Source organism: Acomys minous, assembly GCF_964271855.1.
Source record: "Acomys minous genome assembly, chromosome: 16".
Lineage (NCBI taxonomy): Eukaryota > Metazoa > Chordata > Mammalia > Rodentia > Muridae > Acomys > Acomys minous.
This window is the reverse complement of record NC_140498.1, coordinates 98,336,015-98,353,612: the sequence shown is the minus strand read 5'-3', so window position 1 is coordinate 98,353,612 and position 17,598 is coordinate 98,336,015. Positions and strand designations below refer to the sequence as shown.

Below are 17,598 nucleotides of genomic sequence, written 5' to 3'. Positions count from 1 at the left end.
AAAATCATACTTGTACTAAGAAGAGCACAAGAGACAGTTCTGTAGAATGGGTCAGTTGGAGCTGGAGCGTTTAACTCAGGGTTAGAAGCGCTTATAACGCTTGCACAGGACCCAGGTTTGATTCTCATCACCAACACAGTGGCTCACAACCACCTAGGTCCAGTGAACCTGATGGTCTCTTCTAACCTTTGAAGGCACCAAGCATATATTGTGGTGTACAAACACACGTGCGGGCAAAATACATTAGAAATAAATTAATAAATCTAATTTTAAAAACCTAAAAGAATGACTGTTAGTGGCAAGTACTCCATATAAATGGGTTAAATGTTTGTAGAATTTCCAGCTGTAGTAACATCCCATGAGAAATATTTTGATCTTTCTCTTGGATCTTTTTCTCGTGGCTTCAAATAGGAATGAAGAATCTCATGTAACTGACACAGTCTTCGTAGGTCTTGCACCATATGATAAAGAGAAGACAAAAAGGAAAGAGAGAAGAAAGAGGAAAGGAAGAGGGAGGGAAGAGAGATGGGGGAGGAAGGGAGGGAAAGGAGAAAAGAGGCAATTATCTTATAGTGGGTTTCTGTCCGCTATTTAGTTTTACTGTATTTTCTTAAGTAGAAATATATGTATAAAATATTAGTATTTATTTGAAGTTTTAAAATGTATGCTTCACTGTGAATTTCATTGTACTTTCAGTGTATTCTTTGGAAATATTTTCATTTAGTTTTTTTTTTAATTGCTGCTTTTGTGCAGAGAGTTCCTAGAAAATATTTTTTCAAACTAATTTTTCTTTCTTATAATTAAGAAAACTTCTGTTGTAAAACTTATTTCAGCTATTAGGCATCCAGCTTACAGTAAGTGCCCTTATTAAGGTACTTTTACAGACTCAACATTAAATATTACCATTTCACCAAGTTGAAATCTGAATATCAATATTGGATGGGTTGTCACAAGCAATGTGAGTTGCAGATTTATAGCCCACTGAACCAAGTAATGGGTTTGCAATTAGCAGCATAGTCAAAGGATTTGATGAAAACCAGAGCTATTTCTGTGACCAGATCAGTGACTGTTCCAAATGTTTTTCCTAAGGACAAAGTGTGCTCCTCCGTGATGGGACAAGAGCCACTCTAAAATGAGAAGTCGATCTCACTTGGATGCATTTGATTGGAAAATACTCACCAGGGGTCAATTCCTTCTCTAGCTGGTAGAGTACTAGCGGGCCGTGATATGTCATCACCGGTTCTATTCAAGGATTAATGGCTCCAAAGAACAAGATGCCTCACTAAATCTTCCTGTAAGATTATACCCAAGTGTGGCTTGTCCCACCATTCCAGTCCCCTTTGCACACTAAGGGGCAGAGGATGGCTTTTCACAAGTCACAGAGCAACAGGGCACACGGGTAATCCGTGCATGTTCTAAACCACCTCTCTAAGTTCAGGCCAAGTCATAGCATTCATGAGAAACTGCCAACACAGAAGCTTGCCTGCTCGGGGCAGGCAGGGTAGGGAGAGATGGGATTTCTTTAGAACCATCTCTCACCATGAGGAAAGGCTACAGTGTCCCTGGGGAGGTATTGCCTGATTCTACCACTAATTTGGCTCAAATGACCTTGAAAGGCTGAGGGATTTCTGTCACTCCCTCTACTCCATATATAAAAAGCTCTAACAATGAGGTTTCAGAATTGTGCCTGCGGCTTTCCCAAAGCGGAGCTGAGGGAGCAGGAACCAGGACACTTGTCCTTTGCAGGATATCAGTTCACCTGCGATTCATCTTTAAGGTACGATGCGTTGAGCTTGTGTTGTCAGGCTGTGGGAACAGCCTGCTTTAAGCCTGTTGAAAAATGTCTCCAGTGAGTTGAGATTTGGTTTTGGTTTTGGTTTTTTTCCATCTCTGGTTTTCTTTTCCCTGAATGTCAATGATGCATGAATTTCAAGTTCAAGAGTGTGAAAAAGCCAAGAATCGGTGTCAATCCCACAGAGTGAGGCTCTGTGAAGATTAACCAAAATGAGGAATCTATCTCGTGTTGATTGATGGATAAATTTAGTCCCAAGAAACATGTGTTAGAGGTGCCAGACCACAGAAGTGCCTCAGGAAGCCAATGGATAGGAGGATTAAAAATTAATTTGAGGTTTTTACTTGACTGAGTAATCTGGGACTTGGAAAGTTAAACTGTAGAACTTTGTTTCTGTTTTTACAGTTGGCTGTTCTGTATTCCTTCATTAGAGAGATTGCATGAGTCCTACAAAATCAATTTGCAACAATGTTACCTAAGTGGCTACTTAGTATAAAGTTATTCAGGAAGTCAGTTGTAGGGTTCTTAATGAGAAGTTAATCAGTAAAATAAATTTGAGAACCAACAGTTGAAACCTAGCAAAGGGGCTTGTACCTGTGATCCCCGCACTAGGGAAGATCATGAGATCAAGGGCACCCTCATCTATATAATGAGTTTGAGACCAGCTACATCAGACCTAGTTGTTGTTGTTGTTGTTGTTTTAAAGAATCAAAGTGGAAAAAATTCCAACCAAATTAGTAATGATTTTCTGAAAACAGAAGTAATTTCCTCAATATATATAAAGGCTGACAAGAACAACTTTTGCAGGGGACAGGTGCACTCACACAGGGGCAGTCTCGCTTGCTAAAGGTTGATGTGCTTCTATTTCCCCTTCCAGTGCATCCAAGGCAGCCAGATGGCGTCACTCAGAAGTGAAGAAACTGGAACTCAAAGTCCATACAATTTGACAGTGCAGTCTATTTCATAGAACTTAATGCTGGCACTTTCCCTAACTATTCAAGTCAGAGGGACGCCAGGGAACACACACTGAGAAAGGGCAGGGGAAGCGAGCTCAATTCATAAGATCGTGTGGAGACTGAAGCATCTTGACCAAATTTTTTAAAGGCATCTTTTCTTTTAAATTATAGGTCAATAAGCCCTATAAAAGGTATTTAAGTATGTACTTAAAAACTAACTATAGCCTAGGAATGGGGCTCAGTAGGTAGACTGTTTGCCTGGTGTGCATGAGACTCCTGTTTCTATGTCTCTGGGTGTGTGTCTGTACCCATGTGTACGGAGGACAGTGGAGGACATCAGCTACCTGGCTCTATCACGCACAGTTTTATTCCCTTGAGACAGGGGCTCTCACTGAACCTGGAGCTATACATTTCAGACTATTGGTTTGTTTGTTTGTTTATTCTCTTACAATTTTATTCATAACTTATGTTCCTTGAGTAAATGAGCCTTCTGGAACAGGGAAACGTGCTAAAGAGGCAATGCAAGCTACCACAGCATTGTGTGACATCAACACTTGCTCACCCACTGGGTACGGTGTCTCATGTTTCTGCTCTATGAAGTGACTATTTTCCCCTCTGCCCCCAGACTCAATAAGAACCAGCAAATAGGAATTCCCTTGTTTGTTTTTGTTTTTTATGGACAGTGTTTTTCGGTTTAATCCAGACTGTCCTGGAACTCTTTCTGTAGATTAGGCTGGCCTCAAACTCACAGAGATCCAGCTGCCTCTGCCTCTGCCTCCTGACTGCTAGGATTAAAGGCGTGCGCCACTGCCGCTCAGCTATTCTAAAGCCTCCACTGAGAGAAGTCAGTTTGAAGACTGAGGGCATGCTCGCGGGGCTAAGCCATGACCCTGCTTCTCCTTCAAGCTTCATTTGGCCATTCTGTCTTTTGTGAAGCTCAGTGTGCCTCAGACGGAAAGCTCTCCTGGGCTCTAGTCCACTTCTCTTCTCCACGTGTTCACTAGGAATCTCTTTTCTTTCATTTACTATAATCATGCATATCAATTTGAGGTGTAATATGTTGTTTTGTTGCTCAAAGTCTTCTAATTTGGGCTATTGGTACAAAAATCTTTTTATCCCTTCAAAGTTCCCCAAAGCTACTGTTGCTGCTGCTGCTGCTGTTGTTTTAAGCTTCCACGTTTTAGGCATGCCTACCTAGCCTAATGCCATCGTAAAGAAGAGAAATTCACTCTGTATAGTCATAATTTTATTTATTTATTTAATGAGAAAACAAATAAACACACTGACCCTGATAGAGCTGTAAGTGGGCATAAGTCTCAGTGGATAAAAGTGTTCATTCGATCCCTGGGACCCATCAAACCTTCAAAGGAGTTAACAACTCAACGAAGTTGTCCTGTGCCCTCCACAGGTAATACTGTAACACACATGCCCTGTTCTTTCACAAACAACAACAACAACAACAACAACAATTATTTTTAAACTAGAATGGCATTTACGTGAACTTCTAGCCTCTATACTTATTTAAATTTGCTGCTCTTGATTTTAAGCTGTTAGGGTGAAGAACAGAACAGTTAAGCTGAGTGTCAAGACAAAGAGGTTGTCCTCTATTCTTAGAGAAGCTAAGGACTGGAGGACACCAAAGAGACATGAAAGGCACCCACAGCCTTCCCTAGAAGGCCACTTTCTTCCAGCTGCGAACAGCAGAGGATGAAATCAGCAAGCTGAACTTGTAGGTGGGGAGGAAAAAAGACCTGAAGTTGGATTAAAAAAAAAAAGCCAGTTGCACAAGTGGAAAGTAGAGACGCCTGAGATGAAAATTCCTCTTGTAAAACATCAGAGTTTAATCTTAGTTCAGTAGCTCAGAAGAGACAGCCTACAGAGGTTTGCATATCTGCACATAAATTCTTATTTCTCATCTCTGAGCCATCGATGTGCTGTTGCTCCTTGCCACTGAGATCCCAGAAGCTTTCTCATCTTCCCGATCCCCAGAGAGGGCAGGTGGATTGTGCAGAGCCTTTCAATTGTCACCTGATGTATAGCATATACAATGATGTACATGCATGGTTTCCATTGTCACATGATGTATATCATATACAATCATGTATATACATGGTTGCTTATTTTCTCTGTCCGTACCAGGGTAGGTGCAGAGATAGCGAGTCACAGCTGGGAGTGCTCATCAGTTCCCCAGGGAAATCCAAACGGACCCATTTAAGACCCGTTTCCTGCCTTGGGTTTATATTTTCTGAAACTGCTATCTATTCTTCTTGTTCTTTTTTTTAATACAAGATCTCAAACATCCCATGCAGGCTTCAGGCATGCTCTGTAGAAAAGGGTGACCTTAAACTTCTGATCCCTCAGCATCTGCTCCCCAGGTGGCTCATTTGTAACTGGGGATTGAACATGGAGTTCATGTACACTAGGCAAGCTCCCTGCCAGTGCAGCCTTATTCCCAATCTACAATTCTGTTTCTTATGGATCCAAACTGCCAGTGCCAGCCTCTGTTGTGCTGCTCCCGATCAGTGTGCCTCAGCTGATGGAAGCAATAAGCATAAAACAGATAAAAGGAGAAAGGAACTAGAGAGAGGATCTAGTGTAAGTCAAAATGCACTTTATGGTATAGAAGTTTCCATAATGCTAAAGGCTGAGCATCGATCCCCCAGCAAAACAAGCAGCTGTAAATAAGCCTGTAAGGGCTGAGAACAATCGTCAGTGACGACAACTATAGCTTTTAGTAGATCAGTCACTTCTTCAGCATGCTCGGCATCACACAGTGAGTGCGGTTATTCAGTGTGACCACAGAGAGGGCACAAATGAAACATCCTAAGTGGTATCAGAAGCTTTGCTAAAGGCATCCGTCCAGGCTCTAACACTGGGCCTTGGACAAAAGGGAAGCCTCTTATCCCATCATCTCAAGTTTTCTAATCCTAACAGCCCAGCAACAGAAATAAATAAACCTTAAGTATGAGCTGAGTCAGTGTGAAGCAAAGTATTTGACACCGTGCATAAACCAAAGTTGATGAGAGTGAACGCGAGTGCTGGCTCGAGGTGGTTAACATTTTTTATGTTTGTCACGGATGGGCAATAGACTGTGAGCATCCTGTCAACCCGCATGTCATGCCTGAAGAATGAAAAAGCAGTCCATGTATGAAGTACTGTGAGCCGGGTCACCACGACTACTCTCTGTCTCATGGGTAATGAAACTGGGACTCTGGCTCAACATCATGGTGATAACCAACCCAGTGGCCTCCTCGTTCTTGGCTCCCTCATCTGTCTTGCTGATAGAACACAGCCTGTAGAGCTGGGACGTGAGCTGTAGAGAGAGCTGTGCCCCATGCCTCCTATGGTGAAGAGCTCGATCCCCCAGCTACTGTGGGGATGACAAGCAGCAGGCTCTCTTTGGCCAATTCAAACAGCATTTGCATGCTCAGGTGGTGCAAGAAGAGAGCTCTTCAGAAGGACCCAGCAGAAAAGCAGGACATAAAAAGAAATGTTTGGGGGACTCGAATATTTGTTCCTTTTTTTTTTTTTTTTTTTTTTTTTTTGCTATGGCAGAGTCTAGGACAAAATGCGTCTTGAAGAAAGAAGAATTTGTTCGTGGTTAGAGTTCAAGGGGTTTCCGGCCATAGTGTTGAGAAGGCATGGTTAGACACCTGGCTACATTATAAGCAGGAAGTAGATAACAGACAGGAAGTGGATCATGCTGTAGAGCCCCAAGGTCGGAAGTCCCCAGTGACCCACTTCCTCCAGCAAGGCTCTACAGCCTAAAGGTTCCACAGCCTATCAGAGCAGCACCACCAACTGAGGACCAAGTGTCAAACGCAACCAGACAGCAGCACTGAAGGAGAAAGTTCAAGGCTAACTCTGTGAGTAAAGAGTGTACCCCCCAGGCCCCGAGCTGCTACAGGTAGGCCTGGGACTCCACTCAGCAAAAGCCACTTTTCTATGGCCAAGATGAGGGTGTACTCAGTTCCGAACACAAGTCAGGGTAAGGGCTACTCGGGACCAGAGGGTGCCCACCACTGCTTTCCTTGTCACATAGTTCATAACCCCTTCCCAAGACAAGGCTCCTCCATGGAGACAAAGCCCCTTAGATCTTTCTCACCCAAACCGGCCAACATATTGCAGAACGCTAGTAGTCTTTTATCCAAGTTCCCTTGGGTACACTCAGCCTCAGCTGCTTTGATTTCCCTAGTTCCTGGGTCTACACATGCCTTGGGTGCTAGAATAGATGTCCTTCATAGCCAACTCACCTTCTAGTCAAACAGAAAATGTCAGACTTCAAGAGGTGACTGACAACTGGCTGCCTGCTGAGCTCTCCTCTCTTCTCCATGGTGCTCCTTAGCTTAAAATGTTCATTCTAAATTCTGATGAAAGAAAACATCTCTATGGGTACGTATTTGGTCAAACTATCCTTTTTATAAGAACCAGATAAGTGACTTGAATTTCAACGTTTCAGAAGAAGGATTTGGAGCTCTAGCACAGTTAGTGGAGTGCTTGCCTAACATGTGAAGCCTTGGGTTCCATCCCCAGCATGGCACAAATCCACATGGTAGGCACACCCATAACTCTCGGAAGGTGTATAAGCATAGCATGGCAAAGCCGAGGCTAGCCTGAGCTATATGAGACTCCAAAAGAAGTATTTGTAACAAAGGAATTTATAATTAAACTATATGCCTAAGGAGTTGTTACTTTGTGTCCACATAAAACTAACAAGCTGTGAATATAAACCTTTCCTCCCAGCTCAGCATAAGCAGTGTTTTTGTTAGATGGATTGGATGGTGGATGGATGTATGGATGTATGGATGGATGGATGGATGGTGGATGGATGGTGGATGGATGGATGGATGGATGGTGGATGGATGGATGGTGGATGGATGGATGGATGGTGGATGGATGGATGGTGGATGGATGGATGGATGGATGGTGGATGGACGGATGGATGGATGGTGGATGGATGGTGGATGGATGGATGGATGGGTGGATGGATGGATGGTGGATGGATGGGTGGATGGATGGATGGTGGATGGACGGATGGATGGATGGTGGATGGATGGATGGATGGTGGATGGATGGTGGATGGATGCATGGATGGTGGATGGACGGATGCATGGATGGTAGATGGACGGATGGATGGATGGTGGATGGATGGATGGTGGATGGATGGATGGATGGATGGATGGACGGTTTTTGTGTGTGCTTGTGAACACACATTCATGCATACATGTGGAAGTCAGAAGACAACGTTTAGGAAAAAGCTCTCTCTTTCTGCCTTGTTGAGGCAAGATGTCTCTTGTCATTTCTCCTGTTGCACTGCATACTGCCCCCCCTCCCACCCCCCGATGTTCTTTTCTCCCCTTTCCTTCCTGCTTTAGAGGTGTTTGGACTATATACGGGGTCTAACCAGGGTTATGCTGCTGGCCCTTTTACTCACTGACCCATCTCTTCGGTCCAAGCTGTGTTTCCTACCTCACAGATATTCTCTTAGGAAAATGAAATACCTTATATTCTCCTGTAGGTCCAACTAAACCCACAGGGAATCCAAGTGCAGGGAGGGGCAGCCACTCCACCTCTTAGTTCGGTGAATAAAAATATAAAATAGATTTTTGTTAACAGTTTCTCTTCCAATGTCCAATGACTAGAAATTTATTAGAATTCTTCACACTGAATCCATTGGAAACAAAAGTAAGTTGGAAAGAGGAGGCTGTGGTGTGGGCAGGCTGCGAGAGAGCCCCAGGTTCACACACTCAGAGCACTGACCCTGCCTGGTGAGATCTCAGTAAGGCACAGAAAAGGCAAAAAGGACAAAAGCAATCCTCTCTCTGACCCCCTCTCACTGTCTAGGTCCTAGGATAGCTTAAGGAACAATTTTTGTTTTCCAACAAGTTGTTTTTATAAAAACAGCCATTTGGGAACAAGTCACTAAACTAATATGGAACAACTGAACACCTATTAAATGCTTCAAGTCAGCCAAAATAACAAGACCAAGTTCTTCTCTTTAGGAAACTAGACCCCACTACATCACAAACATCCAAACACTGAGGTACCTGTCAGTCGTGGCCGAGCTCCGAGATCCTCAACAGGGAGAGGATGCAGCAACTTTGCCTTTTTCAAAGGACAGAAGTGGGAAGGGAACTCTGGAGCTGTGTGGCCTCAACAAGATCAGCTAATGACTCTGAGTGTAGGCTTCCTCCTGCACAAAATGGGAAATTAATTAGCTCAAGGTAGCCATCCTTAATGTACAGAGCCCTCTATGAAGGTGAGCAGATCTAGGTTTCAACTCAGCTCTGTTTTAGTCACTAGGAAGGCTGATTCTATTCCTCACATCTTCATCTGAGCAGTGAGTGTAGAGCACCCATCTCACAGAGCAGCACTGAGGAGCAACAGTCTAGTGAGTAGAGCACCCATCTCACAGAGCAGAACCAAGGAGCAACAGTCCAGTGAGTAGAGCACCCATCTCACAGAGCAGAACCAAGGAACAACAGTCTAGTGAGTAGAGCACCCATTTCACAGAGCAGCACTGAGGAGCAACAGTGCCTCTCACACATCTCAGAGAAGAGCAGAAGTCATAGTCACTCTGTGAGGAGGGACAGGCAAGTAAGACATCTGCTAAGCACCTTTGACTCTGCACTAGGTTCAGAGGTTTTCTTTGTCTACTCATTTTATACCTATACACACAAACTAGATGTTATAGGATTTTAAAAGTAAAATTAAAATGACTTTCAAACAGATATAAAATAAAAATGTGGCAAAGAACTTATTTACATATAATGGGAAAACTAGAAAGAGACTTCAAGTGGGGAGCTGGGAGAAATTCACCAGGCCATGTTTTGCTGTGCAAGCATGAAGAACTGAATTTGAACCATCAACACCCAGGAAAAGCTGAGTATAGTGGTATCCCCACACTCGGAGGACGCAGAGACAGACAGATCCCAGGAGCATATCAGCCAAGCAGTCTAGCCCAGCCGGTGAGCTCCCAATTCAGTAAAACCCCATCTCAAGTGTTGATCTGTGGTTTCCACATGAGCACACATACATGCAAACCACATGCACACGTGCACACACACACGGAGACATGCAGACACACTCAAAACACACAGAGAGAGACAGAGACAGAGAGATACATGCAGACACACAGAATACACACACACAATTACACTTAATTGAATGATTTTTTTAAACCAATAAATTTATTTTTTTCAAATAGCCAATAAAATTTATTTTCTTTCCTCATTCATGGAGGGTTTTGTTAACTGATTTATTTATTAATTCACTCATATTACATCTCAATTGTTATCCCATCCCTTCTATCCACCCATTCCTCCCTCCCTCCCACTTTCACCCTATTCCCCCTCCCCTATGACTGTGACTAAGGGGGATTTCCTCCCCCTGTATATGATCATAGGGTATAAAGTCTCTTCTTGGTAGCTTGCTATCCTTCCCGAGTGCCATCAGGCCTCCCCATCGAGGGGACGTTAAACCGATAAATTTATACTAGATGAAAAATTGATTGACATCACATATATCATCTGGACAAAATTTATTTTGATTTCTGTTTTTTAGAATCATTTACATTACTACAATTTTCTATAACTTACAGTATAGCAAAGTGGCTAAAAGTCAACAAAAAAGCCAGCTGCTTCAGAATCAGGTTACCTCGGAGGGCCAATCGACCCTCTGTCGTCGGGGCTCAACTGTTTTCATTACACCTTTGGTGTCGTTGTTACCTTCATCAGAAGTACCAAAATAGTCTTTGCATGAGTGTGTGATGACAGGAAAAGCGTCAACTTAAACTCACCTGGATTCATGCCCATCCCAAATTGGGGTGCCCCTCCTTGCGGTCCTGGGCTATGCCTTGTCTTTCATATTACAGGGATGAACAGCCAGTACATGCACAGGGAAGTCTTCTGCTGCGAGTCCTGCGATGAACTCAAAAGCTTCTGGGAGAAGGAAATTCGCAAACAGACCAGTTACAGGGAACTGGAAGAAGATCGCCAGGGGAGAAGCGCTCTGAGGAAGTATGTGGACTGCTTTTCTGTCTTAGGCTTCCTGGGACTAAACCAATGTAGAGAAGGGATCAATTATTTTCATCCTCACTGTCATAAGTGGATGCCAGATGCTACACTACAGAGGGAGGAAACAAGAGCAAGCCATCAAGGGAAAAAGTGTATTAACCTCACAAGTCCCAGAGAGTTGTGTTTCCATATATTGCTCAGGCCCACCATAATCAGAACATAGCAGCCAGGAAGAAAGTGTAAGCCATATCCTTTGGGGGACTTCCATGGCAAGCCAGGAAAGAGTGTACAGTTCAGGGTTGGCTAGTTTGAACAATCCCAGTGGACTCCTGGCTAGATAGTCCCCAGCACTGGGTCTAGGATGTGTTCCAAAGGGGAGCACAGTGGCAAGTGTGGCAGTTGGATGTGGAAAAGTTGGAGCTACAAGCTTGGGTGTAGATGGTTTGAGGATTGGCTAAGCCTTTGCCTGGGACTAAGACTGTGGCTCAGCTGTTTGGGGGGCTAACCAAGAATGTGCAAAGCCCAGCACAGCACAGGTAAAAACAGAAGTCCAGAAGTTCAAAATCACCCACCTACAGTCCATGAGACCTTAGCTTATAGAAGAGGGTGAAGATCTGGTCCTGGGAGGGAACCCTCTCCTGACAGGACATTTTTTAAAAAAGAAGTCAGAACATAAAATACGTAACAGCAGAAACCAGGGTTACTAGTACACTCGTTAAGCACTGCTGCTGTCTTTAGGGGGTTGAGTGTGTCTCCCTTCTCAGAAGGTAAAGGCACTTGACATGTTGGCCTGAAGACCTGAATTTGAGCCCCATAAGCAACATAAAGGTTGAAGGAGGGAATTCACAGTTTTCCTCTGACCTCCATAAACTTGACATGGCATGTGTACTCACATATACACAACATGCATGTGCAAATTCACATAATAATAATAATAATAATAATAATAATAATAATAATAATAATAATAATAATAATAATAACAACAGTTTAAATAAAGTTGTTTCCTGAAGGTTAGGATATGGAGGTAGAAGGTTCAGAAATTCAACATCATCCCTTAGGGACCTAGAGAACTCAAGGCCAGCCTGGGCTACATAGAGCCTGCCACAAAAATAAATAAATAAAAGCAAGGCTAAAGTAAGACCCATTCTTCAGCTCTTTACAGTCATAATCCTAGCACACAAGGCCAACCTAAGCTTCAGGGTTAGTTGACTGGTATGTCTGCATGAAAAACTAGTTTGTGACAACTTCCACATCTGGAAGGGCACACGGTGAGGGTTTTGGAGGGACGGTAATGCAGTCTTTCTCTTGCTGACAAATGAATTTCTTGTTTTAGTTAGGACTCTACTGAAAAGACATCATTTATTTACACAAGAAAGCATGCATCCTGTGGGTAACATGGGTCTAATGTAAGACCCTCTCTTGGCCTCACAGGTCAGTTCCTCAGAGTGGCAGGAACAGCTCAACTCCTCGGAGCCTGTCTGGCTTCTTTGCTCCTAAAGTAGGAACAGTCCCACTGAGACATGGACTTGCCAGTGGCACAGTAGCTCGTGTGGCCCAGACTGGCCTGAGACTGGCTATGTATCTGAGGATGGCCTTGAATTCCTGATCCTTCTGACTCCATACCCCAGCACTGGGATTACAGACATGCGCCACCACATCCAGCTTTCAACATAACTTTCTAAAAGTTTTTAAGCCCTAAAGAAGAGCTTCCCTCCACATCGAGAGAACTCTGCCACTCTTCCGTCCACGTGTCATCAGAAAGGTTATGACCTGCTGGGTGTAGTGGCGCACACCTGTAATCCCAGCACTGTAGGATGCAGGACGGGCGGATCTCTGTGAATTTTGGGACCAGCCTGGTCTACAAATCAAGTCCAGGACAACCAGGGCTACACAGAGAAATCCTGTCTCAAGAAACTAAAAAATGAAAGGAAGGAAGTCAGCTACATATGTGTAGAAAGAGGGCCTAGGTCCAGTCCATGCATGGTCCTTGGTTGGTGCTCCAGTCTCTGTATCCCCCGGGGCCAGGTTAGTTAACTCTATTGGTCTTCTTGTGAAGTTCTTGTCCCTCTGGGGCCATCTATCCTTCCCCCCATTTTTCCACAAGGCTCCCTATGCTCTGCCTAATTTTTTTTTTTAAGATTTATTTATTTATTGTTATGTATGAGTGTTCTATATGCATGCACACCTACATATCAGAAGAGGACATCAGATCACATTGTAGCTGGTTGTGAGCCACCATGTGGTTGCTGGGAATTGAACTCAGGACCTCTGGAAGAGTAAACGTGCTCTTAACCACTGAGCCATCTCTCCAGCCCCGCTCTGCCTAATGTTTGGCTGTGAGTCTCAGCATCTGTTTCTATCTGCTACTGGGCCAGCCTCTCAAAGGACAGCTATGCTAGGCTCCCATCTGCAAGCACAGCAGAGTATTGTTAATAGTGTCAGGGCTGTCTCCCCCACGTGGTGGGTCTCAGATTGGGTCAGGCATTGCTTTGCCCTCTGCTCTAAATTTATCACTGCACATCTCGTAGACAGGGTAAATTTCAGGTTATAGTTTTTGTGGGTAGGTTGGTGTTCCCGTGTCTCTAATAGGAGTCCTGTCTGGCTAAAAGGTGGTCCCTTCAGACTCCATGATTCCTGCTCCTAGGAGTCTTAGCCTGAGTCACCCCCACATCCTCCCAGGGCCCCCCCCCCCCGCCATGGGCCTCAGTGACGGCCCCACCCTCGGTTTCTCTTCACTCTCCAAATTCCATCTCACACCTATCTTAGTGGCTAAGATCCAAAAGTCAGCCAACAGCACACGCTGAAGAGGATGTGGAGAAAGGGGAACAGTCCTCCACTGCTGGTGGAGTGCAAACTTGTACAACCACTTTGGAAATCAATCTGGCACTTTCTCAGAAAATTGAAAATAGCTCTACCTCAAGACACAGCTATAAACTCCTGGGCATATGCCCAAAAGATGCTCCTCCATACAACAACAACAAAAAAATGTGTTCAGCTATGTTCATAGCAGTTTTATTCATAATGGCCAGAAACTGGAAACAACCTAGTTGTCCCTCAAACAAAGAATGGATAAAGAAACTGTGGTGCCTTTGCACAGTGGAATACTACTCAGCTATTAAAAGCAAGGAAGTCATGCAGTTTTCAGGCAAATGGATAGAACTAGAAAACATCCTGAGTGAGGTAAACCAGACCCAGAAAGACACAGATGGTATGTGATCACTTATAAGCAGATCATAGCTGCACAGTACAGGATAACCGTACTGCAACTCACAGAACCCAAGAAGCTAAGTTACAAGGAGGGCCCAAGGGAGGAGGCTTGGATCTCGCTCAGAAAGGGAAACAGAATAAATAGCAGAAGTGGATGAAGACAGAGTGGGAGAAGGAGTGCAGAGGGAGGAGAGGGTGAGGATCGGGTGTGGGGAGAACGTGGGCGCGAGGTCAGACGGCTTGGAGAGAGAAGGCAAGCCCCACTCTTACACCACTCACTTTTATTTAAAGTTGAGGCTGAAAGCTGATGTCTTCCTGGTATTCACCCATGTGTTTCGCTCTTCCATGTGCCTTTCAACTGTCAGACCATGATTATTAACGTGCCAGGGAGCAAGCACAGCCAAGAACAAGGCTAACCCTTCAGAGTCTTCCCAGCAACTGACAGGAGTGTTGCATACGAAGCTCGAGACAGCTAGGCAGCTCAGCAGCTAACAGCACCTAACCTCTCAGGCCTAAGAACCTGGACCGACTCCTTGGAGTTATCCTCTGACTTCCACATGTGCGCACACACCAACAGTAAAAGTTATAATAATTATAAACATAATTAATTCTTAGTTTTAAATTTAATTTTTTATTTAAATTTAAGTTTTTAGTTTAAGTTTAAAAAGAAGTTGAAGTCGTTTAGAGCCAGTTTGATGCCTAGAGTCCTCGAAATATTTTTATTTTGTTGATTAAATGTAAATTTCACCTTTGAGAATTTCTCCGGAAAACAGAATAGATGAAGATATGGCAATAATAGAAAAATGTGTTCATTTTGAGATTACTCATAAGAGAAAATTAATATAAATACATTTTCTTTCTTATTTAAATATTTTCATTTTGCTACACGTATTACCTCACCTCCAGTACCTCCAGATTCTTTTGCTTAAAAATTTAGTTTCATTTTATGTGTTGAGTGTTTACTTCCATGAATGTATACATACCACATGACATATGTGCCTAGCATGTATGTATGCCACATGTGTGCCTAGCATGTATGTATGCCACATGTGTGCCTACATGTATGTATGCCACATGTGTGCCTAGCATGTATGTATGCCACATGTGTGCCCAGCATGTATATATACCACATGTGTGCCTAGCATGTATGTATGCCACATGTGTGCCTAGCATGTATGTATGCCACATGTGTGCCTAGCATGTATGTATGCCACATGTGTGCCCAGCATGTATGTATGCCACATGTGTGCCCAGCATGTATGTATGCCACATGTGTGCCTAGCATGTATGTATGTCACATGTGTGCCTAGCATGTATGTATGCCACATGTGTGCCTAGCATGTATATATGCCACATATGTGCCCAGCGTGTATATATGCCACATGTGTGCCTAGCATGTATGTATGCCACATGTGTGCCCAGCATGTATGTATGCCACATGTGTGCCTAGCATGTATGTATGCCACATGTGTGCCTAGCATGTATGTATGCCACATGTGTGCCTAGTGTCTGAAGAGACCGGAAGAGGGAATGGAGTCTCCTGGAACTGGAGTCACAGGTGGTTTTGAGCTGTTTGATGTGGGTTCTGGGACCCAAGCCAGGGCCCCTGCAAGAGCAGCAAGAGCTCTTAACTGCTGAGCCATCTCTCCAGCCCCTCTTCCAATCCTTTAACTGATCAGAGATCACAAATCAGTTTTCTGTTAACGATCTTGACTCTGTATCATGTAAGGCTTAAAACCAGGCCCTCTGAGTCCTTCAGCTTCATTCTTCACCATTCTTTTGGCTAATCTACTTATTTTCATGCTTTTCTACATAAAATTGATTAATTCATTTTTTAATGAAGTCTTGCTGGGTCTGTCACTCAGGCTGGCTTCAATCTCTTAGACTCAAGTACTCCTCTTGCCTCACAGTCTTCCAAGTGGCTGAGACCACAGACACCTGCTCCTGCACAGTGAACTTGTTTATAACTGGAAAACAAACAAACAAACAACAACAAAAAACATTTTACTGGAGCTCCAACTGGAATTTCATTGAATCCAGTATTAATTCAGAAAGGCTAAGTTAAATCTGTAGTCTTCACTCTAGTTTTTCTATTCTATTTCTGTTCTTTACTTGCTCACCAAAGTCATGGGCTTCTTCATACAGAATTTATGAGAAGCAGAGGAAAAGCATAAGTGGACCAGGAGGCAAATGCGCTGACCCACTGCGTGTCTGCTGTCTCCTCCAGGAGGCAAATGCGCTGACCCACTGCGTGTCTGCTGTCTCCTCCAGGAGGCAAATGCGCTGACCCACTGCGTGTCTGCTGTCTCCTCCAGGAGGCAAATGCGCTGACCCACTGCGTGTCTGCTGTCTCCTCCAGGAGGCAAATGCGCTGACCCACTGCGTGTCTGCTGTCTCCTCCAGGAGGCAAATGCGCTGACCCACTGCGTGTCTGCTGTCTCCTCCAGGAGGCAAATGCGCTGACCCACTGCGTGTCTGCTGTCTCCTCCAGGAGGCAAATGCGCTGACCCACTGCGTGTCTGCTGTCTCCTCCAGGAGGCAAATGCGCTGACCCACTGCGTGTCTGCTGTCTCCTCCAGGAGGCAAATGCGCTGACCCACTGCGTGTCTGCTGTCTCCTCCAGGAGGCAAATGCGCTGACCCACTGCGTGTCTGCTGTCTCCTCCTCAGGCTCAGGGAAGAATGGAGGCAGAGGCTGGAGCAGAGGCTGAGGACGCTGGACACCCCTGACAACAAGGCAACGCAGGCCAACCCCGAGAACTGAGTGCTTCTGGCAAACCATCATGGGCATCTTTTTTCGGAAAGGAAAAGGACTCCCACCAAGTTATATTCACTTAGAAAGCAGAGCCTCCCCTATTTGCTCTCCCATATGAGGAAGGACTTACCCCACCCTGTGCTAATGGGAACTGTTATCCAGCTGAGTCCTCTTCACACGGAGGACAGGGCTGCAGGAATGCGGTGCTTGAAGAGTTTAATATTAAAGGCTTTTTGAGTTAGCACCCTCCCCAGGTTTCAGAGACCCATGTAGTATAAGCTGGTTCTGCAGTGTCTCCTTGTCTTGAGATCTAAATGCTTTCTCTGAGCTTGCTTGTGGCAATGACTTTGATGAAATCTGACTCCTTACATCTCCATAAATTGGTCACAAAATGTTCGTTTCCTTTCTCTCTCTCTTTCTTGTGTGTGTATGTGTGTGTGTGTGTGTGTGTGTGTGTGTGTGTGTGTGTGTGTGTGTGTGTGTATACAGAGATGCCACAACCTGCAGAAATAAAACTAAAGAGGCAGACAGATCTCTGTGAGTTCGAGGCCACCCTGGTCTATAAAGTGAGTCTAGGACAGCCAAGGCTACCCAGAGAAACCCTGTCTCAAAAAAAACCAAACAAATAAATAAAGAGATAAAACTAATATGAATTTTGAAATTTTAACCATATGATCTGAAAATAGACTGATTTAGTTTTGATGATCATCATGTTTTATTTAGGCACATGTAGTGAAAGTAAAATCCTGCTAAATAGTCTTGGCAGTCTTGGAGGCTGGAGAGATGGCTCAGAGGTTAAGCACACTGGCTGCTCTTCCACAGGTCCTGAGTTCAACTCCCAGCAACCACATGGTGGCTCACAACCATCTAT

The 17,598-nt window shown here is 44.3% G+C and overlaps 1 protein-coding gene across 4 annotated transcripts in view; it reads left to right on the top strand.

The window, feature by feature from the left end:
* The window catches only part of FAM240B (family with sequence similarity 240 member B), a 32,487-nt gene extending 15,516 nt beyond the window's left edge, over window positions 1–16,971 (top strand). For 2 of the 4 annotated variants that reach the window (XM_084764084.1, XM_084764082.1), the window contains exons 2-3: window positions 10,622–10,766; window positions 16,643–16,971. In XM_084764084.1, coding sequence (XP_084620210.1) covers window positions 10,624–10,766; window positions 16,643–16,736 — 237 coding nt within the window. In that variant the 5' untranslated portion in view covers window positions 10,622–10,623 and the 3' untranslated portion in view covers window positions 16,737–16,971. Of the gene's footprint in view, window positions 1–1,706; window positions 1,778–6,500; window positions 6,615–10,621; window positions 10,767–16,642 lie in introns of those variants that run through there. The other 2 variants (XM_084764085.1, XM_084764083.1) reach the window with 2 other exon arrangements.
* Window positions 16,972–17,598: the final 627 nt, after the last annotated feature.